A 27,654-nucleotide genomic window follows, 5' to 3' on the forward strand; every position below is an offset into this window, starting at 1 on the left:
GCCTCCCTGTGCCCTCCATACATCAAACTTCTGAGAAAAGCAGGGTAAGTAGGTTGTTTCCTGACATAGGGGCTCCTATCTAGTAGGAAAACCAGTACAGATAGTAAATCACTCTCTATAAGACGGTGTGGGGGGAGCGGGGAGGATTGGGTGGGTGGGCAGGTGGAGGATGGGAAGGGATGGGAAGGGGAAACAAAGGAGGAGGCTACAATGCTTGATAAGAAATGTACTCATTATCTTGCCCATGTAATTGTAACCCTTCTGTACAGTATTTTCACAATAAAAAGAAAGAATAATAAAAAATTTAAAAAGGAAAAAAAATGACGGTGTGGGGGTCAAAGATGGCTGGGAACAAAGTAGGTTTAGAAGAAAAGCACTGAGCTGGGTGCCAATGGCTTATGTCTATAATCCTATAATCTGGTAACAGCTGTTCAAAGCCAGCCAGGACTGGAAAGTCCATGGGACTCTTACCTTCAATTAATCACCAAAAAGCAAGAAATGGAACTGTGGCTCAAGTAGTAGAGTGCTAGCCTTGAGCAAATAAAACTCAGAAGTCTCTCCCAGTCTAGGACTAGTATGAGAGAAAGAGAGGGGGAAAGAGAGAGCCAGAGAGAGAGAGAGAGAGAGAGGAGAGAGAGAGAAAGACAGAGACAGAGAGAGAAGGAAGCTCTGCTTGACAGTTCAACTCTCTGGTTAGGGGAGACAAGGCTCCCCAGGGAGACAGACCCAGCCTCAGCATGAAGCAAAACCTATGAAATACCCTCTGTAGGGCCTGGCACAGCAGAAACACTCCACTTCTGGTAGCCTTGGGCAGAGAATGGGCCTAGCGTTACATACACAACCCTGATTGAACCCCATCTGTTCATCACCCCATCTGCGGCCTTAAGTCACTAACTATCTGAGACTCACTTTGAACATTAAAACTGGAGCAAAAAACACCTCACATAGGTTCTTTTATTAGTCTCTACATGACTCCAGACAAAGGTGTGTGTGTGTGTGTGTGTATGTGTGTGTGTGTCAGCATTGAGACAAACTAAGGGCCTGGGTACCATCCCTAAACTTCTTTGCTTAAAGCTTCTAGCTCTGCCACTTAGAGCCACAGCTCTACTTCTGGCCCTTGGGTGGTTACTTGGAGATAAGTCTCATGGACTTTCCTGCCCAGGCTGGCTTCAAACACAATCCTTATATCTCAGCCTTCTGAATAGTTAGGACTATAGGTATGAGCCAATGGCACCAAGCTCAGACAAAGGTTTTGAAGAAGGAATATGCCTAAGGAGCAAGCAATACTAAAAAGTACACTCCAAAGGGCCTCCTACCTCTGAGACTCAGTCTCAGGTTTATGATGTCAAGGCCCATAGCCGGCCAGCAATCCTTAGAGCTCCAAGGCAAACAAAGGGAAATGCCAGGGTTGGCGGGGAGAGAAGCTGCCAGAATGCCATGAGGAGTCAGTTGCTCCCACAATACATTCCAGGCCCAGACAGGGGAGCCAGAGCCTCTGGGCTGGGACAGAGCCCAGGCCAGGCTGTCTCCTGTGGGGCAAAGGGGAGTGGGTAGGAGGAGATCAGGTGGAGGGTGTTTCTCCTAACCTAACCTGCTGTCAACCAGGTCAGCTCTGAGGGCCTCTGGGCCTCCACCTTCCCAAAGAGCCTAAACTTCTCCCTTCTTGGGCTTGACTCAGGGAACAACTCAGAAAGGTGGAAAGGTGAACTAAAGGAAGAGCCCTAGAAAAGCTGATCCCTGGCTACCCATTTGCATAGCACTCACTAAGCCTCTCTGAGTCATGAACTTCATCTGCCCAGCAGAGCACTGATGCTTAGCCAGCCTTTCTCACTAGGCTTGATACAGGAGCCCTCCGAGGTGGGTTTGCAAATCATGTAGTAACTGCGGAGGGCTTTGAGTACCTCAATAAAAATAGTCACATTGCCACATTGACCAAAGCCCTGGATCACCATAGTAAGGATCACCTTTGGAACAACAGATTGGATTTCCATGACCTTGAGCCCATCTCTTTCCATCCTAAGCCTCTACTTTCTCATGTGAAAACTAGATTTCAAGTTGCCCTGCTTCTTCCAAGGTTATTTTGAGTCTACCATAACAGAGTGAGCACCAGCTTTGATACTAGGGGATGGCAACATCAGCAAACTAGTGTCTCAGAACCCCTCGGGACACTTGCAAGAAGAAGATGGTGCAATTGTGTGTGAAGAGTTCACACTAAGTTCTGGCCTTTGGTGCAGGTTCAGGCCTTTGCCGCTGCTGGAACAGCCAGCCCACCTCTCTAGCTGATGAAACCCCTTCCAGACTTAGCTCCTGTGAGCCCTCCTCCCGCCTCACAAAAGGATCCTCCTTTCTCCACAGCTTCTACCCTCTACATTGACCATAGTCCATCTTGTGTTGTACTTGTTTGTGGGTGTGGCTAATGCTCCTAGAGACTCCATGGACAGATAAACATACTGGTTTTTGCCCATCTCTGGATTTCCCAGCATGCCAAACACAGGGCCTGGCACAAGGAAGGTCTCTTCAGAGTGTGCTGGTTCTTAGCACCTCAGGGTATAGTGTAGGCTTGGAATGAGGCTTAATGGTAGAGTGCTTACCTAGCATGCATGAAGACCTGGGTTCGATTCCTCAGTACAACATAAACAAAAAAAAAGCCAGAAGTGGCACTGTGACTCAAGTGGTAAAGTGCTAGCCTTGAGCAACAGACACTCAGGGACAATGCCCAGGCCTGGGGTTCAAACCCCAGAACTAGTTTTTAAAAAGGGATATGATGTAAAGATGGAATTAGATGGAAAGAGAAGGGGTCTTCCACTAATGCCTCCATCTGTTCTTTCTACAATTCAGCCCTCGTAGATAAAGCAAATTCTTTTTGTTTGTTTGTTTGTTTGTGGGTTGTGGGGCCTGAACTCTAGGCCTGAGCACTGTCCCTCAGCTCTTCAGCTCAAGGCTAGCACTATATCACTTAAGCCACAGCCCCACTTCCAGCTTTTTCTGCTTATGTGGTGCTGAGGAATCAAACCCAGGGCCTCATGCATGCAAGGTGAGCACTCTACTACTGAGCCACCTTCCCAGCCCCGACAGAGCAAATTCTTGCTGCCAGGGACAGTGCACCTGAGTGGGAGAGCAGCAGTAGATGAGGTGGGGAGGGGAGGGAAGTAGTGCCATGATAACAGAGTGTCAGAGAAGCTTGGGGAAGATACTCAAAGAGGCGACATTTTCAAAACAGTAACCCCTCTGTGCATCACCTCTGTAATAACAAAATAATAATAATAAAGAGCTGACATTTTCAGAGAAATATGAAGCGAGGAGACATGCTGTATGGAGGTCTAGAAGAACTAGAGTCCAGGCAGAGGGCACAGGCTGAGCAAAGGCCAAAGCAACCTGTGGCCGAGGCTCAATGAGTGAGTGGGGAGAGGGGGAGAGATGAGCTGAGGGCATAATAGGGGCTCTGCGGGACCCTGGGGGCCATAGCAAAGACTTTACATTGTTCTAAATCAGATGAGGAGCTGTTGGGCAATTTTAAACCAGAGGAGTGACATGATCTGACTGCCATATGCTTGGATGTTAGGTCAGGTCTCCAGTGGGAAAATCTTTCACTGCTGCCCAGGCCTAGCATTCTAGAGTCAGTGCCTAATTCAAAGGAGAGCTTAGGGCCCCTTTAAATGCCTCCAAGCATTCTATGTAAATTTGCCTCAATTTAAAAAGCTTAATCAGGAGGTTGAGATCTGAGGATTGTTGTTTGAAGCCAGCCTTGGCAAACAGATTCGAGAGACTAGTCTCTAACTAACAAAAAGGATAAAAGTAGAGGAGGTGTGATTTAAGTGATAGAACACCAGCTTTGAGAGAAAAAGCTAACGAAGAGACAGTGCCCGGGCCCTGAATTCAAGCCCTAGTTCTGACACACAAAGTAAGTTTAAGCATCTTTATAGGAAGAAATGACTTCCCTCAAGATGAATAGCAGTTTTATTGAGTCACAAGCAATGTTTTTCTCAATTATTTGGGAGAAGGATCTGGCATGATGACACACATCCGGGAGCAGGAGCGCAGAGAAGCAACAGGACACTGAGGAGAAGTGACCTGATTTTACAGGCCAAATTCAGTCAACTTAAGCAAGTTGATGCCTCCAGGCTTCTCACCTTCTAAGCCCTTCCTGGGGGCTGTGGGGTGCCTGGAGATGCAATGGGGCCAAATGGCACACTTTCAACTGCCCCCTGGCCTGTCTCCTACAGCTTTCTCTTTGCACTGAAGCTCAGGGCTGCCAAGCAACCTCTCCTTGGACTTGACTGGGCCGCAGAGGGCCCAGGCCCATCCTACTGGGACCATGGTTGGACTGAAGCCCTCAGAAGTGCCTCCCACAACGGTTGTGAAGTGCCTGGGGGCGGGAACTGCAGCCTGTATTGCTGACCTCCTCACCTTTCCCCTGGACACTGCCAAAGTCCGCCTGCAGGTAGGTGCCCTTTGGCCCAAAGTCACAGAAAGGGCTGATTCCCCAACCATAGGTTCAGCCCACCTGCAACACTCCCTGCCTCAGGAAAGCCCCAAGGAAGGTCAACCCAATGTTTAGGGCCCTTCCTTCCTTCTCCCCTTAACCATATCCCTGCAAGAAAAGGCCTAACTGCCTTGACACAGGATGCCAAATCTGCTTTGTAAGCCATAAAAAGGTATTTAATAAAGGTACAAGGCAAACTCTGTGTGTGTGTGTGTGTGTGTGTGTGTGTATGTGTGTGTGTGTGTGTATGTGTGTGTGTATGTGTTTGTGTGTGTGTGTGTATGTGTTTGTGTGTGTGTGTATGTGTGTGTGTGTGTGTTTGTGTGTGTGAATGTGTGTGTGTGTGTTTGTGTGTGTGTGTGTATGTGTGTGTGTATGTGTGTGTGTGCGTGTGTGTGTGTGTGTGTGTGTGTGTGTTGGTCCTGGTGCTTGAACTCAGGGCCTAGGTATTGTCTCAGAGCTATTTGCTCAAGGCTAGCACTCTACCCTTGGAGACACAGCTCCAACGTAAGGCTTTTTGGTAGATAAAGTATCTCATAAACTGGGCACTGTGGCTCATGCCTGTAATCCTAGCTACTCAGGAATCTGAAGGCTGAGGATCACAGGAAAGTCCGTGAGACTCCAGTTTAACAACCTGAAAACTGGAAGTAGAGCTCTGCTCAAGTTGGTAGAGTGCTAGCCTTGAAGGAAAGAGCTCAGAGACAGTGCCCATAACAGTTCAAGCCCCAGGACAGACAGAAAAAAAAAAGTCTTGGAGAGGTTCTTGCCCCTGCTGGCTTCCAACTGTGATCCTCAGATCTCAGCCTCCTGGGTAGCTAGGATTACAGGCGTGAGCCACCAGTGCCCTGCCACTAACCATTCATGAAAGAAGAAAAGCAATGAGAGTCTCTGATTTGCCCTGAAGATCAAAGGCCACACTTGTATTTTTTGAATTATAAAACCAGCACAGACCTCAGCTCTTCTCACTGGGACATGATGGTCACGCTGGTTCTCATGGTCCAGGCAGGCAGGTCCAGTCCCCCAGCCCTCTGAGCTCCTCAGGCAGCTGTGATTGCTCCCCCAGATCCAGGGGGAGAACCCCGCGGCCCAGAGCGTGCGGTACCGCGGCGTGCTGGGCACCGTCCTAACCATGGTGCGCACCGAGGGGCCCCGCAGCCTCTACAACGGGCTGGTGGCCGGCCTGCAGCGCCAGATGAGCTTCGCCTCCATCCGCATCGGCCTCTACGACTCGGTCAAGCAGTTCTACACGCCCCAGGAGGCGGACCGTGAGTGCCACGCCTGCGGGGAGGGGGTGACCCCTGTCCCCAAGGACATCTCCAAGTCCGAGGGCTCGCTCCCTCCTCCCTAGAATCAGATGGCGGCTCTCCCTCTCCTCTTCCCAGACTCCAGCATCACTATTCGGATCCTGGCGGGCTGCACCACGGGGGCCATGGCGGTCACCTGTGCCCAACCCACCGACGTGGTGAAGGTCCGATTTCAGGCCAGCGTTCGCCTGGGGCCAGGGAGCGACAGGAAATACAGCGGGACTATGGACGCCTACAGAACCATCGCCAGGGAAGAAGGGATCCGGGGCCTGTGGAAAGGTAGGCTTAGGGGCTTTCCTGACCTAGGATGGCAGCAGAAACCCAGCACAGCAGGGCACTGACCCAGCATGGGGTATGCAGGCCCCCTATAAGAATATTCCAAATACAAATACCCACGTTGGGTATTCCCTTCACCTTACCAGCCCTTCCCCATGTATAGGCTGCGTCCCACTGCAAGCCCACCACTTCCCAGGGAAACCTCTCCCTCTCCCGTGCCAAGAGAGAGCTTCTCTTCTCTAAGATATCCTGCTAGACTGGAGCCCGTGGTTCATAACTGCAATCCTGACTACTCAGGAGGCTGAGATCTGAAGATCAATGTTGGAAGCCTGCCTGGGCAGGAAAGTCCATGAGATTTTTTTATTTATTTTTTTGGGGGGGTCCGGTTGTGGGGCTTGAACTGTGGGCCTGAGCGCTGTCCCTCAGCTCTTCAGCTCTCTACAACTTCAGCCACAGTGCCACTTCCGGTTTTTTTCTTTTTGCTTATGTGGTGCTGAGGAATCGAACCCAGGGCCTCAGGCATGCAAGGCAAGCACTCTACCACTGAGCCACCTTCCCAGCCCCAGTCCATGAGATTCTTATATCCAATTAACCACCAAAAAGCCAGAAGTAGAGCGGTGGCTCAAGTGGGTAGAGTGCTAGCTTTGAGCAACAAAAGCTCAGGGAACATCCAGGCCCTCAGTTCAAGTCCCAGGACCAACACACACATACGTACACATACAATCAAAAAAAGAAAAAAGAAAAGAATGTCCTATTTCTGTCTGGTCTCAAGGAGATATATTTGAATTTTTACAGCTATTGGAGCCCAAATGTAGTCAAGAAATAAAAGTGGAGCCCGGTGCTTGTGGCTCATGCCTGTAATCCTAGCTACTCAGCTAGGCAGCCCAGGCAGGAAAGTCCATGAGACTCTTTCCTCCAATGAACCACCAGAAATCTGGAAGTGACATTGTGGCTCAAAGTGGTAGAGCACTAGCCTTGAGTGAAAAAGGTTCAGAGACAGCCCCCAGGCCCCAAGTTCAAGCCCCGTGACCAACCAAAAAAGAAAAAAGAAACACAAGTGGACCACCATTTCCTCTGTCTGAGAAGACAGTGAGAATCTGAGAATTGTTTTCCCCAGAAGGAAATCAGGAGAAGGGATGAGGCCCAGATTACTGCACTAGGGTCTAGGTCTTAGCCAGAGCTTCCACTTCTCCTGATCCCAATTCATCAGCTTCTGCCACCTTCCTAACAGGGATTTTGCCCAACATCACGAGGAATGCCATCGTCAACTGTGCTGAGATGGTGACCTACGACATTATCAAAGAGAAGCTGTTGGAGTCTCGCCTGCTCACTGGTGAGGCCCTGGGCTCCAGAGAAGGCAGCCCTCCCTCCACACAGTGGGCACCACCCAGAGGTGTCTGAGTTTTAGCAGGAGCAGAGACAGAAGAGGTGACCTAAGCGAAGTGGTAATTAAGCCTGGGGTGAAGACCAGAGCCCTAGGTTCCAGTATCCATACCATATTGTCTTTTTTTTTATTTTTCTTAATTTTTTTTGGCAGTACCAGGGTTTTGAACTTAGAGCCTTGTCTTTTAAGCTATGCCTCATCTCTTTTTGCTTTAGTTTGTTTTTTAGAGAAGGTCTTTTGCTTTTGCCAGGCTAGCCTCAGACCACGATCCTCCTATCCTTACCTCTTGAATAGCTGGGATTACAAGCACCATGCCTGGCTCAGTGTGTTTTTCAGAGAGTCACCTGTGATTTCAGTCTTTTCAAATGAGATCATTGGGCTGGGTAACCTCTATCAAAGTTTACCAGGAGTTATCAAGAGCTCAGCTCTGGGAACTGAGGGAGATATGGACAGTACTGATATATACTCAAGAAGGTCAAGGGTGACCAGGCACTGGTGGCTCATGCCTGTAATCCTAGCTACTCAGGAGGCTGAGCTCTGAGGATTGAAGTTCAAAACCACCCTGGGAAGAAAAGTTTATGAGACACTTATTTCCAGTTAATCACCAAAATGCCAAAAGTGGAGGTATGATTCAAGTGATACAAGTACCATCCTTGAGGGAAAAAAAAGGGATGGTGCCCAGGTCCTGTGTTCAAGCCCCAGCATCAGCATACACAAGGAGGAGGAGGAGGAGGAGGAGGAGGAGGGGGAGGAGGAGGGGGAGGAGGAGGGGGAGGAGGGGGAGCAGGGGGAGGAGGAGGAGGAAGAACTCAAGGCTAAGTTGGAGACAGGCAGTGAACATACATGGAACGGGGCAGAATTGTACTCTTCCCTGATATTTGCTTTTCCCATTTTTTTCTACAGACAACTTCCCCTGCCACTTTGTCTCTGCCTTTGGAGCGGGCTTCTGCGCCACAGTGGTGGCCTCCCCAGTGGATGTGGTGAAGACCCGGTACATGAACGCCCCCCCAGGCCGATACCGTAGTCCCCTGCACTGTATGCTCAAAATGATGGCCCAGGAGGGTCTCACCGCCTTCTACAAAGGGTAAGCTACCTCCTCCTGCTTCCCCCCCCTGCTCCCACCTCCTGTCCCCAAGATCTTGGCTTCTTTCTTTTGTTCTTCCCAAGCCTTTGCATTTGCTGTTCCCTTGCATGAAGTGCCTTTCCCTCAGCATATATGTTTACTGACTCTTAGCAACCCTTCCAGACTAGTTCACACACCACCTCTCCCCTAATACACACATCTATAAATTCTCCTTCCTGTGAACTTTGGAGATACTATTTGATTTCCTTTTTATAGTACTGATAACCTTCTACCTTTTTTTTTTTTGGTTGGTCATGGGGCTTGAACTCTGGGCTTGGGCACTGTCCCTATTCTCTTCAGCTCAAGACGAGCACTCTACTGCTTGAGCCACAGCACCACTTCCGGCTTTCTAATAGTTTATTGGAGATAAGAATCTCACAGATTTTCCTGCCCCGCCTGGCTTTGAACTGTGATCCTCAGATCTCAGCTTCCTGAGTAGCTAGGATTACAGGCATGAGCCACTGGCACCTGGCTCCCTTCTTCCTTTTATTGGTATGCTTCAGTGACTTTTTTTGTTTTGGATCCCCATGCTGGGGCATGAACTCAGGGCCTAGGTATTGTTCTTGAATCTCTGTGCTCAAGGCTAGTGCACTAATACAGTTCCACTAGGCGCTTCCTTGGAGATGAGAATCTCTTGGACTTTCCTAGTCCCAACTGGCTTAGAACTGAAATCTTCAGCTCTCAGCCTCCTGATTAGCCGGGGATTACAGGAATGAGCCATCGGCTCTTTTTTTGTCAGTTGTGGGTATTGAATTCAGGGCCTGGGTGCTGTCCTTGAGCTTTTTTGCTCAAGGCTAGTGCCCTACCATTTTGAACCACAGCACCACTTCTGGTTTTTTGGTGGTTAATTGGAGATAAGAGTCTCCTGAACTTTCCTGCCTGGGCTGGCTTTGAACTGTGATCTTCAGATCTCAGCCTCCTGAGTTGCTAGGATTACAAACGTGAGCTACTGGTGCCCAGTGCTCCAGTTAATACTGAAGTGCAAGCTCCCTGAAGCCAAAGTCTGGTGGCTTGTCTACCTTTCATCTCCAGGAGTCCCTAGCATAAAGTAAGCACTTGATAGTATGAGTTATTTACCATCACCCCGATAGCTAAGTTCCTTTGTATTGGGACTGTGCTAAGTACTTTAGATACATTATTCAGAAACCCTTTGAACTAGGTAGTGGTCCCCCTTGACTAAGGAAGAGATTGCATTTTAGAAAAATGACTTGTCCAATATCACAAGGTAAATGGCAGCGCCATGGCTCAAATCCAGGCCACTAAGGCCACACTCAACATGGTACTGTTTACATTACTGGCGTGGCTCTCATCCACTGTGAGATTGAACCCAGCAAGCTCAGAGGAGCCACTATAGGTTCTGGAAATCTCTCTGTTAATTATTCTACTAAGTGTCTCTGTTGTTACTTGTCTCAGTCCATTCTTTCACTTGACAAACATTTATACATGTATGCTAGGCCCTGACCTGTGCCTCCTTAGAAGAGCATCAGACATGTATGTGGTTTTTATTGAGCAGTGACTAATACTAGGCTGTCCCAGTTAATCCACATGGCCCACCTGTAGGGAAGTGCTACAACTCTCTAATATAGAGATGAGGAATCTAAGGCTTCTCAAGATTAAGTCACTTGTTCAAAATTCAAGGCAAAGCTAAAAAGCAAACCCAGGCCAGGTGCTGGTAGCTCACACCTTTAATCCTATATACTCACAAGGCTGAGATCTGAGAATTGTAGTTCGAGGCCAGCCTGGGCAGGAGAGTCCACAAGATTCTTATCTCCAGTTAACCATCAACTAGCCAAAAGTGGAGCTGTAGCTCAAGTGGAGCTAGCCTTGAGCAAAAAAGCTTAAGGGGCAATGTGCAGACCCTGAGTTCAAGTCCTGAGACTGGCACATAAAAAAAGAAGAAGAAAGGAAGGGAGGTAGGAAGGAAGGATGAAAGAGGAAGAGAGACAGAGAAATAAAGAGAGAAAGAAAATAAAAGATAGTGAACTCAGGTCTGGACTCCAGAATACACATACAGTGTTGCGGGCCCTGTGCTAGTTCAGGAAAGGCCATAGTTTGTGGCTGTGGTCCTCAAGCTGGGTCCTAGGAGGTGGAGAGCAACCAGCTAGGCAGAGAAGACAACAAATGTCCAAGCCAGGGGAGCAAATGGGCAAAGGCACAGAAAGAAGAGGGCCTGACATCACCAGGAACCAGAACTACATGAATCTGACAGGAGCCATCGGGTCCACAGGTTACTATTGGATGGATGCGGTGACAGACTCCTCCCTGCATCTTTGAAGCACAGCTTGGAGTGGACACTGTCACACCAACATGCCATCACAGCCAAGGCAGGCTATCTAGATATGTCATACCTGCTTCCTAGTGTGGTGTCCCTGCAGGGGCCTCACCAGGGGGTTGAATCAGGATGTAAATGAGCAGTAGGGTGAGTTAGTCAGACACATTTGAACCCTCCACCTGAACTTACCAGCTGTGTGGTTTTGACCAAGTTCCTTAGTCTCCTTAGGCCCCAGTTTGTATGTTTTTTAAAGCCTAGCAACAAGCATAGTTTTTATATACAGTTGTGACGATTCAACACATGATGTGGGAACCCAGTTCAGCATATTAGTTTTCTTTCCTTTCCTGAATCCAACTTGTACGTAAAGCCCCCTTAGCAGAGAAGACAGAGATGGAATAGATCTCAGAAGACTTGTGAAGAGCAGGCCAGCTCCTTCAACACTGACAGGTCTTGGGAGAGTACAGTAGATCTAGTAGATCATAGTAGATCTTTTTTTCCTCATCAGGTTCACACCCTCCTTTTTGCGCTTGGGAGCCTGGAATGTGATGATGTTTGTGACCTATGAACAATTGAAACGAGCCCTGATGAAAGTCCAGATGTTGCGGGAGTCTCCATTTTGAACAAGACAAGAAGTCCACTGAGTATTTATTTTATACAAGACTAGTTCAGAATGGAATAAAACGGTGGACCCAGCCCAACAGATACAGATCCAAACATGTTTACAGAACTCTGTACTTGTTGCTTACTCAAGAAATAGAAGGGAAGAAGGTTTTCTAGTCTTCAGTGCTTTGTCCTAAAAAAACCTGTGTTTTGCACTGACATAATAGGAAATAAATTATATTAATTTTTGAAACCTATCAGGTTGATGCCTAACATTTAGGCAAGAGAAACACCAAAACATCCATTTGAATACAAGAGAAGTTGCAAACTTCTATCCTCTGAAAAGATAGGATTAGACAATGAATTATAAGCAGGAATGGCTGCACCATGGAAGGAGTGGCCCCCAGTACAGCTATTATCAGTGTAGGAGCCTCACAGAACACCATAGACACAACACATTGCTGGGACTGCAATCTTCACAGCCTCACAGGAATCCTCTGCCTGTTTGTAAAGAGTCTGCAGTGGAACCAACTGGAATTCAAGGAAATATGAGAAATGAAACTTCTAAATTGTGCCAAAGAACTCTGCTGAACCAACGGAAGGCTCAGGCCTGTACATACGTCCTGATATGCTGGAGAATCAAGAAGGCAGCCTACTCCTCTGAGCTGAAAAATCATTTTAGGGCTGTCACTTATTTCCTGCCCATGAGAAGCTGGGAAGTAAAGTACTTTATAAAAGTGATAGCTTTGTACAAGTGTAAACATGAGGCCAGTGCCTTGGGAGAGATTTTTGTCTGGAAAGAGAAGAATTGCCAGGGTGGATGCTTTTGAAATATACAGTCATCCAGATAGATAAATCTGGGCTGCAGGATGACAGCTGGGGATATCAAAGCCACAGGGACCCTGGCGCTCTGCAGTTCCTCCTCTCCAGCTCCATTATTGGTACCATGAAGCATTGTGGGACTTGGGGTCTTGAAGCATTGAGGTACTGGCTTGGCTGTGAGCTCCCAACAGCAGGAATCAGAATCTTTAAAAAATTATTATGACTCTTAATAAAGGAATTCTCACCTACAGTGGGAGAAAGAACAGTTGCTTCTTCTGCTTTCTCTTTCTTGGGCAGAATTTTCTTTTGATGATACTGGGATTTGAACTCAGCACTTTGAACTTGCTATGCAGGTGCTCTTGTACTTGAGCTATTCTTCCAGTCCTTTTTGCATTACTTATTTTTTAAATAGGGTCTTGCTTTTTTCTTCAGCCAGACTGAACTATGATTTTCATGTATGTTTCCCTGATAGCTGTGATGATAGACATGTTCCACTCTGCATAGCATTTATTGCTTGAAATGGGGTCTTGTAGATGTTTTCTCCAAGTTGGCCTTGAACAATGATCCTCTCAATCTCTGTCTCCTGTATAACTAAGATTTTAGGCATCAACCACCTTACCTATCAGGATTTTCTTTCCTTATTTCAGGCTTCCTATTTGTCAGTATTGGGTCTCATCTGGCCCCATTAGCCTACACTTCATTCTGCTTTCTGTTCTCTCTCTGTTCCTTTAGGGTTTTGGCTTCTCCATCTGCAAAAGACAGAATCAAACTAGTGACCTACCTCCAAACTTAAGAGTGTGCTATTACCAGGCACCGGTAATAGCTACTCAGGAGGCTGAGATCTGAGGATTGTGGTTCACAGCCAGCCAGGGCAGGAAAGGCTGTGAAACTCTTATCTCCAATAAACCTCCAGAAAACCAGAAGTGGCACTGTGGCTCAAGTGGTAGAGCACTAGCCTTGAGATGAAGAGCTGCAGGACAGCGTCCAGGCCCAGAGTTGAAGCCCCATGACTGACCAAAAAAAAAAAAAAAGTGTGCTTTTTGCAAATTGATAAAGGTGCCTACAATGCCAATGTATTTTCGAGCTTTTCAGCAGCCTGCTATAGTCCTGATAATAGAATGAGCTCCAAATCTCACCTTAACTCACCTTTCTAGCAGCCTAACCACAGGGACTCCTTGCCCTTCAGTGTCTCCCAGAAAAGTGGCAATGACATTTCTCACCTCACTAGTAAGGTGGGTCAGAAATACCTCCTACACAGGAGGCTGTGCTCTGAGGATTGTGGTTTGAGGCCAGATGAAACAGGAAAGTCCCTGCAACTTATTTCTAATTAGTCACCAAAAAGCTGGAAGTGGAGCTGTGGCCTAAGTGAGAGCCAATCTTGAGCAAAATGCTCAGGCCCTGAGTTCAAGCCCTAGTACTTACATACTTACACACACACACACACACACACACACACACACACACTGTGGAATATAAGAGGGGCTCAGCAAGGTCATTTCCTTTTTCTTTTTTTTCTATCCAAAAAAAATGTTTGCATTAGAAATAGATTATGTCTTGTGCTAAACCTCCCACAATAATTTTATATAAGTTGAGTCATAACTTATAATAGAATAAATTTCAAGCTAATTGAATGTCAAAGATTTATTTTGTATTAGGGATAAAACCAAAATTCTCTTGCATGTTAGGTAAACCCTCTGCTATACCCCACATTCCTAGCCCATGGGAGAGGGTGGGCGAGGGGCATTCTGGGGTTTGAACTCAGGGCATTGTGATTGGCAGGAAGGTACTGGACCACTTAAGTTATGCCTCTTCTGTTTTGTTGTTATTTTGTTGTTGTTTTTGTCTTTCAAATAGAGTCTCACTTTTTTGCCTGGGAACTCCTAGACCACGATCCTACATTTTACCCTACACCCCCTATCCCCAATAGCTAGAATTACAAGAATATGCCACCATTCCCTGTTATTCTTTTTGGTAATGGTGGTGGTAGTAGTGGGTTGTTTTTGTTTTTTGTTTTTTAGTTGAGTTAGGGCCTTTTGAACTTTTTTTCCCCTGGTCTAATCTTAAACGAAGACACTCTTCGATCTCCAAGTAGCTAGGATTATAGCAAAAGCCATCAGTATCTAGCTATATTTGTTTTTGAGATAAGGTCTTATTTTTTGCTCAAAGGTTTTCTTAAATTAGCCGGGCGCTGGTGGCTCATGCCTGTAATCCTAGCTACTCAGGAGGCTGAGATCTGAGAATCGAGGTTCAAAGCCAGCCCAGGCAGGAGAGACCGTGAGACTCCTATCTCCAATAAACTACCAGAAAACCGGAAGTGGCGCTGTAGCTCAAGTGGTAGAGTGCTCGCCTTGAGCTGAAGAGCTGAGGGACAGCGCCCAGGCCCCACGACCGACAAAAAAAAAAAAAAAATTCAACTTCATATCATTGAAAAAAGTATGATCACCAAATTTTCTTGATCTTTTTAAAAATGCAATTATATAATGTTTCATTGAGTAGAACTAATACAGCCAATTTACTCAATATATTTAACAGGAATCATCAGGGCCATTGGAAATGTTTGACTTTTTCATGTAAGTTTTCATCAGCTTGTTTTCAAATTTATTTTATATTTTATTTTACATATTTTAAATTATCTTTAAGTAGTTGTGCAAAGGAGGTGCCATACAGCAAAGCAGTTTATGAATACAATACGTCTTGATCAGTGCCACCACCTCAACATTCTCACCCCCCTTCAACTCACCCCTTCTCCTACTTTTCTTAATTTTGTAGTATATACAATGAATTCTTGACTGTGATTTTACATTTTCAGTATTTCAAATAGTTTATATGTAAATATTTTAAGTTCTAAAACTGTAAGCATAAAGCACTATTTTCTAGTATGACAATAAAAAGGTACATTTTATGAGACCTTGTTAATTTGATTATTGGCACATACACCATGTGTACAGATAGATGACTGTGTATACAACTCAATGAGATGTAAAACAGCTTTTTTTTTTTTTTTTTTAAGTAGTTCCATCCACCCGCCGAGGCCTCCATGCACGCGTCTGGCCGAGACGCCGAGGCCAGACCTCCGCGGTCCCGGCTCCGCGCGGCCAGCGAGAGCCCAGAGCGCCGGAGTTTTTTTGTTTTTGTTTTTTTTAAGTAGTTGTAAAACAACTTTTCTATGTACTTATCTGTACCCATAAATTCTCTAAAGTACAAGACAGCTTATAACTTGGGCAAGCTGCTTGCTAAGCACTGCTTTGATTTTCCTGGCACCACAAAAAATATTTTTTATTGTTATTATAAAGGTGATGTACAGAGGGGTTAGAGTTACATAAGTCAGGTAAAGAGTACATTTTTTGAACAATGTCACCCCTTCCCTTGCTCTCTCCCAGTTTTTCCCTCCCAACCCCACCCACAAGGTATATATATATATATATATATATATATATATATATATATATATATATACACATACCTAGTGTGCAATGAGTACCATTGCTGCATTTGTTCACCCTTTCCCCCTCCATTTCTGTGCCCTTGTACTCCCAATGACAGATAAATGAACAAACAAGACAAAAGAAAACAAAACCAGCAAAAAAGAAAAACCCTCTTGCTACAATTTCCTGGACATATTTTAATAATAATATTTCAACAAATAAATATTTCAATAAGTATTATTTTGTATGATCAGATACACATAGGCATTGTGCCTTTGTGTTCTTAAGAGTATTCCCTCCTTTGGTCTCACTGTGTGTGAATGCCTAGAGACATGTATAAATTATCATGTCCCAATGTAGTTTAGATCTAGGTGTAGTTTAGGTCTAGCTTCTGCATATGAGAGAAAACGTGCACTATTTGTCTCTCTAAGCTTGGCTTGTCTCACTCAATGTATGTCCATCTATTTCCCTTGCAAATGATGTAATATTCTAATGGCTGTGTAAAATGCTATTGTGTATGGGTAATGTGTTTCTCAAAAATATATTTTAACAAGTTTTCTTCTTTTAAAGTACATGGTTAGGGCTAGGTAATGGCAGCTCATGCCTTTAATCCTAGCTTCTCAGGAGGCTGAGATCTGAGGATCCCTTCGAAGCCATTCCAGGCAGAAAAGTCAATGAACTATGTATCTCCAAGTAACAAGCAAAAACCAGACTGGAAGTGTGGCTCAAGTGGTGGAATGTCAGCCTTTAGCCGGAGGAACAAAGGAGAACACGAAGCTCTGAGTTCAAGCCTCAGTACCAGCATACTAGAGAGAGAGAGAGAGAGAGAGAGAGAGAGAGAGAGAGAGAGATCCATGCTTAGGGGAAATAGAATTCCATATTCATCCTAATGTGTGTGTGTGTGTGTGTGTGTGTGGAGTCACTGTCTCACTACGTAGCCCAGGCTGACCTGAGCTTCCTGTTCCTCTGTCTCAGCCTCCTAGCTCCAGAACTTGAGGTGTGCAAGGTGTTTCTTCCTACAGCGTGCTTTCTTTCCCAGCTCCCATTGTCCGGCCTCCTTCCAGCTGTGGTCCCCACCCCACCCCCCACCCCCGTCCAGTTCCGGACAGTTCCTGCTGTTGCGGACCATACAGGAAACATACCTGGTGCTACACTGGCCAGGGCTTGAGGCTGAGCTCACCATTATGTGACTTTGGGCCAGTGATTCCACCTGTGTGGAGCTCTTTGCTCTTGGGACAAATCAAGATTCATGCGGGCCTCAGAGAGTTACCTACATGTCCACCCTGAGCCTGATGCAGGGAGTTCACACACCGTCATCTCCACTGCCCGGGGCCTCTCGGAAAGCGTCCCCGCGCCGGGGAGGGCCTCCTCGGAAACAAAGGCCGCAGCTTCCTGATGGGGGGCTTACACTGTCGGGGTTCACCTAACCCTCGAACATCACCCTGTGCCAAACACGGATGAAAACAGAGGAGGAGGACAGAGGGCACCGAGTAGGGACAGAGTCCAAGGACGCTCCCCGAAGGCTTGTTCGTCCCGGGCACAGGGCTCCGGTCCTGGTGGCTCTGGAGTCTGTCACCCCCGGGAGACCCCGGTCCCTCTCCGGACTCGCGTTCTCCTCCCTGGGGCGCCATCCGGCCGGTGCCTGGAGGCCGGAGGTCACGCTGAGGGCCTCCGCCCCACCCCTGCCTCCAGTCTCTCGGGGTCCCCAAGGACACAGCGGGTGTGGCGGAGGGCGGGAACCCCAGCCGCGCCCAACGGCCGTTGACGGCGGCCGTGCCACCTGCCCCTGCAGCCCGGCTTAGTCCCGGCCCCGCCCCGCGGGAGCCCGCGCGGGGTCGGGAGGGGGTAAAGGAGAGAATGCACCCCATCCAGCCTCCGGGCCACCATGACAGGGCGGCCTGGGGCGTCTCGACCTGGTCACGGATTGCTTCTTTCCGGCCATCGGTCAGCCTATTCTCACAGTGAAGATGGCGGGCCAGGGAGGGGGGGGGTGATGTCCTTCGAGGGGTACAAAGGGGTCAATGCGGAAATGTAAATGGAAGGAGGCGCAGAGACGACGGCTTCCTGACTCCCTTGGCCTTCGCAGCAGGCGGGCCCCGCCCCTTCCGAGGCCACACCCATATGTGCCACGCCCATTCCGTAGGCCACGCCTCCCGAGAACGGCGTCCCGCTTCTGCCAGTCCCCACTCCACTTCAAGTCCCGCCCGTGGTGCCTGCGGATCTAGTACTGTCCGTGCCTCCTTCCCGCGCCCGCCGACTGACAGCTGCTGGCACTCGTGTGTTCTCCCTGCGGTCCGGTGAGCCCAGCCCCAGCCCAGCGCGCGCCACACTTGCTCCCCGCCCGCTGTGCCCCTCTGTGTGGACTCAAGCGCTTCTGCCTTTTTAGAATTTCTCTTCCCTCCTCCTACACTGATTGTGTTTGTCTTCTGTTCGCTTGGTCTTTGTGTTCTGTCTCCTCCGATCCTTTTACTAACTCCCTGGTGTTCACTCCTCAACTCGCGTTTAGGTGGCTACAACTTACCCTTTTGCTCCTTTCTCTTGACCTGCCTCGGGTGGGGCTTCCCGCGTGTCAGAGAGGATCAGAATGAGAGTCCCCACGTGGTGGCTCCAGGCCATAGGCCCTGATGCCTTTTCTGAGGCTGTTTCCTCCCAAAGGAGTTGGTGAGCTTCTCCATCTGCCCAGCCTGCATCCAGCCCGGCCAACCTCTTCACAGCCCTAGTTTGGACCCTAGCCAACTCAGAGACTGTCTATTGACCGGCCCCCCACCCCCATCCCTGGGCCAACACCCACACTCTGCAGGCTGCTGAGTGCTTAGAGGATGTTTATTTAGAGGACTATCAGAAAAGCAGAAACCTGGAGGGAGCCAACGTGTGATACTAAGTGGACTGGAGAGGAAAGACTCCAAAGATAATGCATACACAATTAGTCCTTGACTGCTTATAGTGACATAGTTAAGGGCCTCGCAGAATTGTGTGTCCTTTCCTTGCTGGAGTGTGTTCCTTCATGGTAGATTCTCTTTTCTAAACTCTGCTCCTTTGTTTTCTTTCACCTACAGAACACATAGTATGACCTTTAGGTGTTTCGTCTCCTGGCCTTCATTTTCTATGGAAAATCAAGGGGATCGGGCCATGATAGCCACTGGCAATTTTGAAGAATGGGACGCTTTTAGAGAAGCTTGATCTTGGAAGGCCTCACAGCGTGAGACCTTACAAAGCCAGGTAAGAGTCCGGACTGAGGGAGTTGGCTCCTCCCAGTCCCTCAGAGCTGTGATATTGGAGGCTGGGATCCTCAAGACAATAGCAAAAACATCTACCACCAGCTTCCCAGTTCACTAAGCGCTATCATCATTTCTGGTTTCCTTCCACCCTTCAGCCAACCCTGACAACGATGGTGATCTCTGTTGTATATAGGAGGATCTGGGGCCCATTGATTGCTTCCAGGTCACCCTGAGACTCAGCAGCAGACCTAGGATAGGTACCTATGGTTATAACTTTGGCGCTATCCCTACGCTCTTCAGCTCAAGGCAAGCGCTCTACCGCTTGAGCCACAGCACCACTTCCTGTTTTCTGGTGGTTAATTGGAGATAAGAGTCTCACAGTCTTTTCTGCCCAGGCTGGCTTTGAACCATGATCCTCAGATCTCAGCCTCTTCAGTAGCTAGGATTACAGGTGTGAGCCACCAGCGCCCAGCTATAGTTATAACTTAATATTGTTGACTCCAGCTTTTGGCTTTCTCTGGAACTGAGATTACTTTTTGAGCTCTGAAATTGGTTATTTTCCTGGGACTATCAAATACAATTAAGTTTCTAGGCTTGTCTTAAGCATGGATGACCTTTGTCCCCATAACCACCCCTCTGAAGGACCTGACATTAGACAACCCCAAGGCAACTTTTACAATGGCAGCTGAGCCTCTGTCTTTGTGGGCAGCAGTAGGGTCTCTGTCTTCTCTGATCTTTCCACTCAGTCTGGCTCAAGTTCAGGCAAGTGATTGACTCAGGCCACCGTATCTCTCCTATCTAGAGAAGAGATACAAGTTGCCTGAATTCAGTGATATAAAGAAACTTCCCTTGTGAAAGGTACTGTCTGTACCTGGTTCCGAGAAAACAGCAGGAAAGAAATAAGGAGTTGGGCAACAGTACAAAACAAACAGTTTTAGCTTAGGAGTCTGTGGACGTGGCTCTAAGTTCCTTGTACTAACACAGAAGTAAGTACTGTGTCCCCAAAGAGCTGCTATGAGGACCTGGACAGTGGGGTGAGGCAACCTGCAGAGCCCCTATGGAGGAAGGGGTGTCAGGATGGAACCCAGGGAGTGTGGGAGCATCATTATCCACCATTCTGCCACCCAAGCACTAGTTTCACCAAGCCTCCTGGGGGCCAGGCTCAGGGAAACATGAGCCGTTGCTATGGTGAGGTGATCTTGATGTCCTGTTTGCCCAAGAGACAAGGGTGGGAGGGAGGTGGGAGGGTTGGAGTTCCCAGGAGGAAGAAGGGGTGAGTTGTTCATTTCCATGGTTCTCTGTGCTCACATGTAACTCCCACCACATCCTCCCTCCCTCAGCCAGTGTTTTCCTCTTGAGCCCCAGCAACAGCCACAGCCAATCAACTGGGCCCAGAGCAGCTGCTCCTATGAAATCAGAGAAGTGAACTCAGGGGAAATAGAAGCAGGTCACCCTCCTCCACTGGGGTGCTGGGCTCACTTCCTCCTGAGGCGCAGTGGAGGAGGGTGTTCCAACTCCAATACCAAATGGAGTCTTTGGGCCTTGTGTGGTAATATACATCTGTAAGCATGGAAGTGGAGGCAGGAAGATCTCATGTTAGAAGTCAACTTGGGTTTCATGGAGAGACCCTGTCAAACAAACGGACTCCCAAAATACAACAAAATGAAATTTTAGGTTTCCTGCTTCTTTGTAGCTCTGACTTGTTTCTCCAATCTCTGTTTTTTTAAAAAAATGCAGATTGTCTAGGAAACTGGCCTTCTGATAGGCCACAGTCTGAGCCCCTCTTCCTTACTCCCAATGGAGTCAGATGCTTCCTCCTCTGTATTTAGAGAGGATGGCCTGCAAGCCCCAATGCAGCTAGAATCACCTGCCCACTCACCCCTGTGCCTAACAATAAGGCCTCTCAAGGGTGGATATTGTCCACTGTGACTCGGTGAACCAGTGCCCAGCAGAGCAGACTTGAGAGAATGACTATAGGGCCTGAGTTGTATAGGGACTGGGAAGAGATTAAGTTACTCACACATTGTCCCTTCCTTTTCTCCTCTTCAGTAATTCCTGATCCATCAGACTGCCTCCTGCCTAAAACCCGGGAAAGCCTGTAGGTCTTTGCCTGTCCTGCCTTGGTCTGGTAGAACTTTGCCTACTTCTGTCAGCCTTGAGGATAGACGTGCAGGGCAGGAACCTGGACCTCATCAGTGTAATCTCTGTCACAAGTGGACCAGGGGCTACGGGCTACGTGGGTGGGGCAGCACTAAGATTGCCCTGATCCATACTTGCTGCAGTGAACCAGAGAAAGCCCTTCACAAATAATAAATAATAGATAATATTAGTAATAACTAATAATAAATAACTCAGTGGAACTACTACAGCGCCTTCTCAGGTCTCTCTCCAGCTTTCTCCGATGTTCCCTGCAGGGCCCATTTAGTCCTGCCTAAGGACTTGGACTGCCAGGGTAAACAGGGGTGGTGATCAGGGGAAGCCTGGAGTGCTTTGGTTGATGCAGACTCTCTTCTTTTGGCGTAGATTCTGGCAGAGTTCCTGTATCTTGTCTTGCTGATTGAAGGTACCCTCTTCATCAATTTTTCTCCATCTCCTGGGAGGTAGAAGGAAATCAGAATCATGGTTGGGTTCAAGGCCACAGATGTGCCCCCTACTGCTGCTGTGAAGTTCCTGGGAGCCGGCACAGCTGCTTGCATAGCAGATCTCATCACCTTTCCTCTGGACACTGCTAAAGTCCGGCTGCAGGTGAGGATGAAGCCCAGAGTCTTGACGGAATCTAATCTGCTCCCTTCCCAGGAACACTGAGTCCCCAAGGGTCAGGCCGGGGGTGATTTTGAGCATCAGAATGGTAGAAGACAGATAACCTACTTATTCTTTTTTTTTTTGTCGATTATGGGTCCTGAACTCTGGGCCCGGACGCTGTCCCTCAGCTCTTCAGCTCAAGGATAACACTCTACCACTTGAGCTACAGCACCACTTCCAGGTTTTTTCTGCTTATGTGGAGCTGAGGAATCAAACCCAGGGCCTCATGCATGCAAGGCAAGCACTCTACCACTGAGCCACCTTCCCAGCCCCCTACTTATTCTTATAGCCATGCTGTTTTGGTCTTGCAGATCCAAGGAGAGAGTCAGGGGCCAGTGCGCACCATGGCCAGCACCCAGTACCGTGGCGTGCTGGGCACCATCCTGACCATGGTGCGCACCGAGGGGCCCCGCAGCCTCTACAATGGGTTGGTGGCCGGCCTGCAGCGCCAGATGAGCTTCGCCTCAGTCCGCATCGGTCTCTACGACTCCGTCAAGCAGTTCTACACCAAGGGCTCAGAGCGTGAGTGTGGACTGGGGCATGGACACCTTGGCCTGGGCCTAGCCAGTAGCCTTTTTCTTGATTGATGTTAGTTCATTTGGCCGAATAGCTTCTTTAGGTTCTAAGATCCTTAGGAGGATGAGAGAAATGGAGCAGGGGAAGAGATTCAATTCACCTCCTAACTTCTGAGCACCAGAGCTGTGCCAGGCTCTGAGCAGGCCATCTTCCCTTGGCAGCCCTTCTCACAAGGGCCTTGGGAGTAGGTGGCATTATCCTGGAGGATGACAAGAGACTGGAGGCTTGAAGTGAGGGAGAGACCTGGCCAAGGACACAAATGGGAGGCAGAAATCACACTCTTGTGTCCAAGGCTGGTGGTTCTTCCTCTTTTCTCTTTTGCTTTTTTTTTTTTATGAGTTGTGGGGCTTGAACTCAGGGCCTGGGTTCTTTCGCTTAAGGCTAGCACTCTGCTACTTTGAGCCACAGCTTCCCTTCTGGTTTTCTGGTGGTTAATTGGAGATAAGAGTGTCATAGACTTTCCTGCCCAGGCTGGCTTTGAACTGTGATCCTCAGATCTCAGCCTCCTGAGTAGCTAGGATTACAGGTGTGAGCCACCAGCACCTACCTCGCCCACTTCTCTTTCTTAGCATGCCATGTTCACCCTCCCTCTATTTTGTATGTGAGGAAGCCAAGTACCTGAGCTAAAAGTTTGCCAGTCTTAGGAGTCCCAATACCTCAGAAAGCTATTTCTCTTAGCCTTGGATTTGTTAAACAGAAAGTTTCTTAGCACTTGAGTAGGTTAAATGAACATGTTTTAGGAATGATATTGTCTGATGAGAGGATTTTGTTGTCCTGGGTGCTGGTACTGGGGCTTGAACTTAGAACCTGAGTTTTTCACTCAAGGCTGGCACTCTACCACTTGAGCCACAACTCCACTTCTAGCTTTTTGCTGGTTAATTGGAGTTAAGAGTTTGATGAATGGCTTTGATTTTTTTTTTTTTTGTCAGTCATGGGGCCTGAGCCATGGGCCTGGGCGCTGTCCCTCAGCTCTTCAGCTCAAGGCTAGCACTCTACCACTTGAGCCATAGCTCCACTTCCAGCTTTTTTTTTTGCTTATGTGGTGCTGAGGAGTCGAACTCAGGGCCTCATGCATGCAAGGTAAGTGCTCTACCACTAAGCCAGCTTCCCAGCACTGGCTTCGATTTTTGATCCTTACATCTTAGCCTCCGAACAGCTAGGATCACAGGCATGATAATGCACCCAGATGATGCAAGGGTATTTTAGAGCAATAGCTGGCCTGGAGCCTATTTCTTCAAGTTAGATGACAGTGATGTGGCAGTTTGAGTGATTAAAAAAGAAGTGTAAGCCTAGCTGGCCTCTGACTCCCATGTGCCCACAGATGCCAGCATTGGGAGCCGCCTCCTAGCAGGCAGCACCACAGGGGCTCTGGCTGTCGCTGTGGCCCAGCCCACAGATGTGGTGAAGGTCCGCTTCCAAGCTCAGGCCCGGGCTGGAGGTGGCCGAAGGTACCAAAGCACCCTTGATGCCTACAAGACCATTGCTCGTGAGGAAGGGTTCCGGGGACTCTGGAAAGGTGGGTACCAAATGTCCCCTACATTTCCTACCTTCCCCTCCCCTATGGCCTGATCTCACACAGACCCTCTCTCCACCTGTAGGGACCTCTCCCAATGTTGCTCGCAATGCCATTGTCAACTGTGCTGAGCTGGTGACCTATGACCTCATCAAGGACACCCTCCTAAAGGCCAACCTCATGACAGGTGAGTAAAAGTTAATGATGCAGGAAGGGATAGGGGGCTAGTTGTCTGAGGACCACATCTTTCCACCCTGTTTGCCCTTTGCTTAAAGAGTGAGATTGAGTCAGGTGGCCATGGCTTACATCTGTAATCCTAGCAACTCAGGAAGCTGAGATCTAAAGATCACAGTTTAAAGCCAGTCTAGGCAGGAAAGTACATGAGACTCTTATCTCCAATTAACCACCAAAAAGCCAGAAATAGAGCTATGGCACAAATGGTAGAACATTAGCCTTGACCAAAACAAGCTTGAGAGACAGTAGCCCAGGCCCCCCCCCCCCCCCCCCACACACACAGAGAGAGAGAGAGAGAGAGAGAGAGAAATTGCTATATGGAGCTGTCCTGGGGCTTGAACTCAAGGCCTTATGCTTTTGTTCAGCTTGCTTTTTGCTCAAGGCTGGTGCTCTACCACTTGAGCCACAGCTCCACTTTTGCCTAAGTCCACTTAGGACTTTTCTGCACTAGCTTGCTTCAAATCACAGCCCTCAGCTCTGAGTTAGAATTACAGGCATGAGCCAACCAGCACCTGGCAAGTCTCTGATACTTTAAAATAGGAGACTCATAGCTACTTAAGCATTTTTTTTTCCTTTGGATGGGTGGAAAATGCTGACTGCTTTGCCTTCTGCTTCTTGGCAGATGACCTCCCTTGCCATTTCACTTCCGCTTTTGGGGCGGGCTTCTGTACCACCGTCATCGCCTCCCCTGTTGATGTGGTCAAGACAAGATATATGAACTCTGCCTTGGGCCAGTACAGCAGCGCTGGCCACTGTGCCCTTACCATGCTCCAGAAGGAAGGGCCCCGAGCCTTCTATAAGGGGTGAGCTTCCCATTTCCCCCACCCCCAACTCCAGGCTTCCTGGTGGGGAGGAGTTACTTCCCAGAAGGACTGTCATCTTGGTTTGTAGCTCTTAAAATGGGGACTCAATGCTGGGGGTTAGTTTTAGCAAGTGCTAGCACCACAGGCCCTCAGTTCCATCCCTAGAACCATAGAAAGGGAGGGGCATCTCAGAGAGGATTTTTGCTCCTAGCTGCACAGCTGTGAGTCTCAGAGTCCTGGGGTTGAAGACGGAGGTGCAAATGTCCCCTGTGACCTGTGTTTTGTCTCTCCTAGGTTCATGCCCTCCTTTCTCCGCTTGGGGTCCTGGAACGTGGTGATGTTCGTCACCTATGAGCAGCTGAAGCGGGCCCTCATGGTGGCCTACACTTCCAGGGAGGCGCCCTTTTGAGCCTCTCCTGCTGCTGACACAAAGCCACTGGCTTTGAATTCCACTCCACACAGGCCCTGCTTCCCATCTCCTTCTTCCTTTCCCTGTCTTCACCTTGTCCCGTTCCCTCCCTCCCTCTTTTCCTCCCTCCCTCCCACACCTCTTTTTTTTTTTTTTTTTTTTATTTTATTTTATTTTTTTATTGTAAAGCTACTATACAGAGGGTTACAGTTACATGAGTGAGGTTATGAGTACACTTCCTCTTGAACATTGTTACCCCCTCCATTGTTTTCCCCCTACCATCCCCTCCCTCCCTCCCTTCCCCGAGGTTCTTTTTTTTTTTTTTTTTGATTGTGATTAAATGATTACATAATTTCAAAGTCACAAGTTCATTCTAACTTCCCTGGAGCAAATTGTCTACCACAGTCTGTAATATATAACAGTGTTCACATGTTATATACCATATTTGTGATCAGCAGCATGAGGATATTTAGTAGTGGTTCAACCAGATGAGCGGGAGTTCTTTGTTTCTTAAGTCCTGTTAGTTTTGTCGTATCACTAACCTTTTGGATTTAGCATCCACTTATGAGGGAGACCATGTACCGTTTGTCTCTTCGTTCTTGGCTTACCTCGCTCAACATGATTCCTTCTAGCTCCATCCATTTCCCTGCAAATGCCATTATTTTGTCATTTCTAATGGCTGCATAATATTCCATTGTGTATAGATACCACAATTTTTGGATCCATTCATCTGTGGTGGGGCACCTAGGTTGTTTCCATATCCTAGCTATTGCGAACAGTGCTGCAATAAACATGGAGGTGCACGTGTCCTTGTATATTGGTTCCTGTTGTTCAGGGTAGATGCCTAGAAGTGGTATGACTGGGTCGTAAGGGAGGTCAATCTTTAGCTTTCTAAGGACCCTCCAGACTGCTTTCCAAAGTGGTTGTATAAGTGTACATTCCCACCAGCAGTGTAATAGGGTTCCTCTTTCTCCACATCCCCTCCAGCATTTGTCGTTGGCTGATTTGTGGATGTGGGACATTCTGACTGGGGTAAGGTGGTATCTCAGGGTTGTCTTTATTTGCATTTCCTTCACCACCAGGGATGATGAACATTTCCTCATGTGTTTCTTTGCCATTTTTATTTCTTCATTTGAGAAGTCCCTCTTTAGTTCCCTTGCCCATTTAGTAATTGGTTTGTTAGGTTTGGGAGGGATTAGTTTCTTGAGTTCCCTGTATATACAGGATGTTAACCCCTTGTCTGATATATTGCTGGTAAATATTTTTTCCCAATTAGTTGGTTGTCTTTCTAGCTTAGTTGCGATAGATTTAGCTGTGCAGAAGCTTTTTATTTTAAGGTAGTCCCATTTGTCGAGTCTCTCTCCAACTTGTTGTGACCCTGGGACTCTGTTCAGGAAGTTCCTTCCTGTGCCTATTAGTTCAAGTGTCTCTCCTACTCTGTCCTGCAGTAGTTTCAGAGATTCAGATTTAATGTTAAGGTCTTTAATCCATTTTGAGTTGATGTTGGTGCATGGTGATAGGCTGGGGTCCACTTTTAGTTTTCTGCATGTGGCTGCCCAGTTTTCCCAGCACCAGCGGTTGAAGAGGCTGTGTTTCTTCCATTGTATGTCTTTGGCTCCTTTGTCGAATATCAGCTGGCTGTAGGCCTGTGGATTTATATCTGGATCTTCTATTCTGTTCCATTGGTCTTCGGGTCTGTTTTTGTGCCAGTACCATGCTGTCTTTGTGATTATAGCTCTGTAGTAGAGTTTGAAGTTCGGCATGGATAGCCCTCCCATATTGTCTTTATCCCCTAGAATTGTTTTGGCTATTCTAGGTCTTTTGTTGTTCCATATAAATTTTTGGACTGTTTTCTGTATTTCAGTGATGTACGTCATTGGGATTTTAATAGGAATTGCATTGAATTTGTATATTAATTTTGGAAGTATCACCATCTTTACTATATTAAGTCGGCCTATCCAGGAGCATGGGAGGTCTTTCCATTTCCTAGTGTCTTCTGCAATTTCTTTCTTTAACTTTTTATAGTTCTCATTAAATAGTTCTTTTACATCTTTGGTTAGGTTAATTCCTAAATATTTTATTTTTTGGGAGGTTATTGTGAATGGGGTTGCTCCCTTTATTTCCCTCTCTTCCTGTGCGTTATCAGTGTATAGGAAGGCAACTGATTTTTGTGGGTTTATTTTGTATCCTGCTATTTTGCCGAAGTGACTTATGATTTCTAAAAGTTTGGGGATGGAGTTTTTGGGATCGTGGAGGTATAGTATCATGTCGTCTGCAAAAAGGGATAGTTTCACTTCTTCTTTCCCTATGCGGATCCCTTTGATGTCTTTTTCTTGCCTTATTGCCCTGGCTAAGGGTTCTAGGACTATGTTGAAGAGGAGTGGAGACAGTGGACATCCTTGCCTTGTTC

The 27,654-nt window shown here is 47.7% G+C and overlaps 2 protein-coding genes across 2 annotated transcripts; both read left to right on the top strand.

The window, feature by feature from the left end:
- Ucp3 (uncoupling protein 3) lies at positions 1–11,490 on the top strand. The gene is made up of 7 exons (XM_042688405.1): positions 1–44; positions 4,243–4,441; positions 5,547–5,748; positions 5,866–6,066; positions 7,295–7,396; positions 8,351–8,531; positions 11,348–11,490. Exons 2-7 carry the CDS (start codon positions 4,316–4,318, stop codon positions 11,460–11,462), a joined length of 927 nt encoding a protein of 308 aa, XP_042544339.1. The 5' UTR covers positions 1–44; positions 4,243–4,315; the 3' UTR covers positions 11,463–11,490.
- A 6,371-nt stretch (positions 11,491–17,861) lies between these two features.
- Ucp2 (uncoupling protein 2) lies at positions 17,862–25,338 on the top strand. Its single transcript, XM_042688404.1, has 8 exons — positions 17,862–17,986; positions 18,746–18,908; positions 21,431–21,652; positions 22,021–22,231; positions 23,607–23,801; positions 23,884–23,985; positions 24,655–24,835; positions 25,130–25,338. The coding sequence occupies exons 3-8, from the start codon at positions 21,527–21,529 to the stop codon at positions 25,242–25,244; spliced, it is 930 nt and encodes a 309-aa protein (XP_042544338.1). The 5' UTR covers positions 17,862–17,986; positions 18,746–18,908; positions 21,431–21,526; the 3' UTR covers positions 25,245–25,338.
- Positions 25,339–27,654: the final 2,316 nt, after the last annotated feature.

This window comes from Dipodomys spectabilis, unplaced genomic scaffold, assembly GCF_019054845.1.
Source record: "Dipodomys spectabilis isolate Male_0828 unplaced genomic scaffold, ASM1905484v1 ptg000003l, whole genome shotgun sequence".
NCBI classification, from domain to species: Eukaryota; Metazoa; Chordata; class Mammalia; order Rodentia; family Heteromyidae; genus Dipodomys; species Dipodomys spectabilis.

Coding starts and splice junctions, on each gene's coding strand:
- Ucp2 (XM_042688404.1), top strand. CDS start 21,527: ATGGTTGGGTTCAAGGCCACAGATGTGCCCCCTACTGCTGCTGTGAAG. Junction 23,802..23,883: donor GTTCCGGGGACTCTGGAAAG/GTGGGTACCAAA, acceptor CTCCACCTGTAG/GGACCTCTCCCAATGTTGCT. Junction 23,986..24,654: donor AAAGGCCAACCTCATGACAG/GTGAGTAAAAGT, acceptor GCTTCTTGGCAG/ATGACCTCCCTTGCCATTTC.
- Ucp3 (XM_042688405.1), top strand. CDS start 4,316: ATGGTTGGACTGAAGCCCTCAGAAGTGCCTCCCACAACGGTTGTGAAG. Junction 4,442..5,546: donor CTGCCAAAGTCCGCCTGCAG/GTAGGTGCCCTT, acceptor TTGCTCCCCCAG/ATCCAGGGGGAGAACCCCGC. Junction 7,397..8,350: donor GGAGTCTCGCCTGCTCACTG/GTGAGGCCCTGG, acceptor TTTTTTCTACAG/ACAACTTCCCCTGCCACTTT.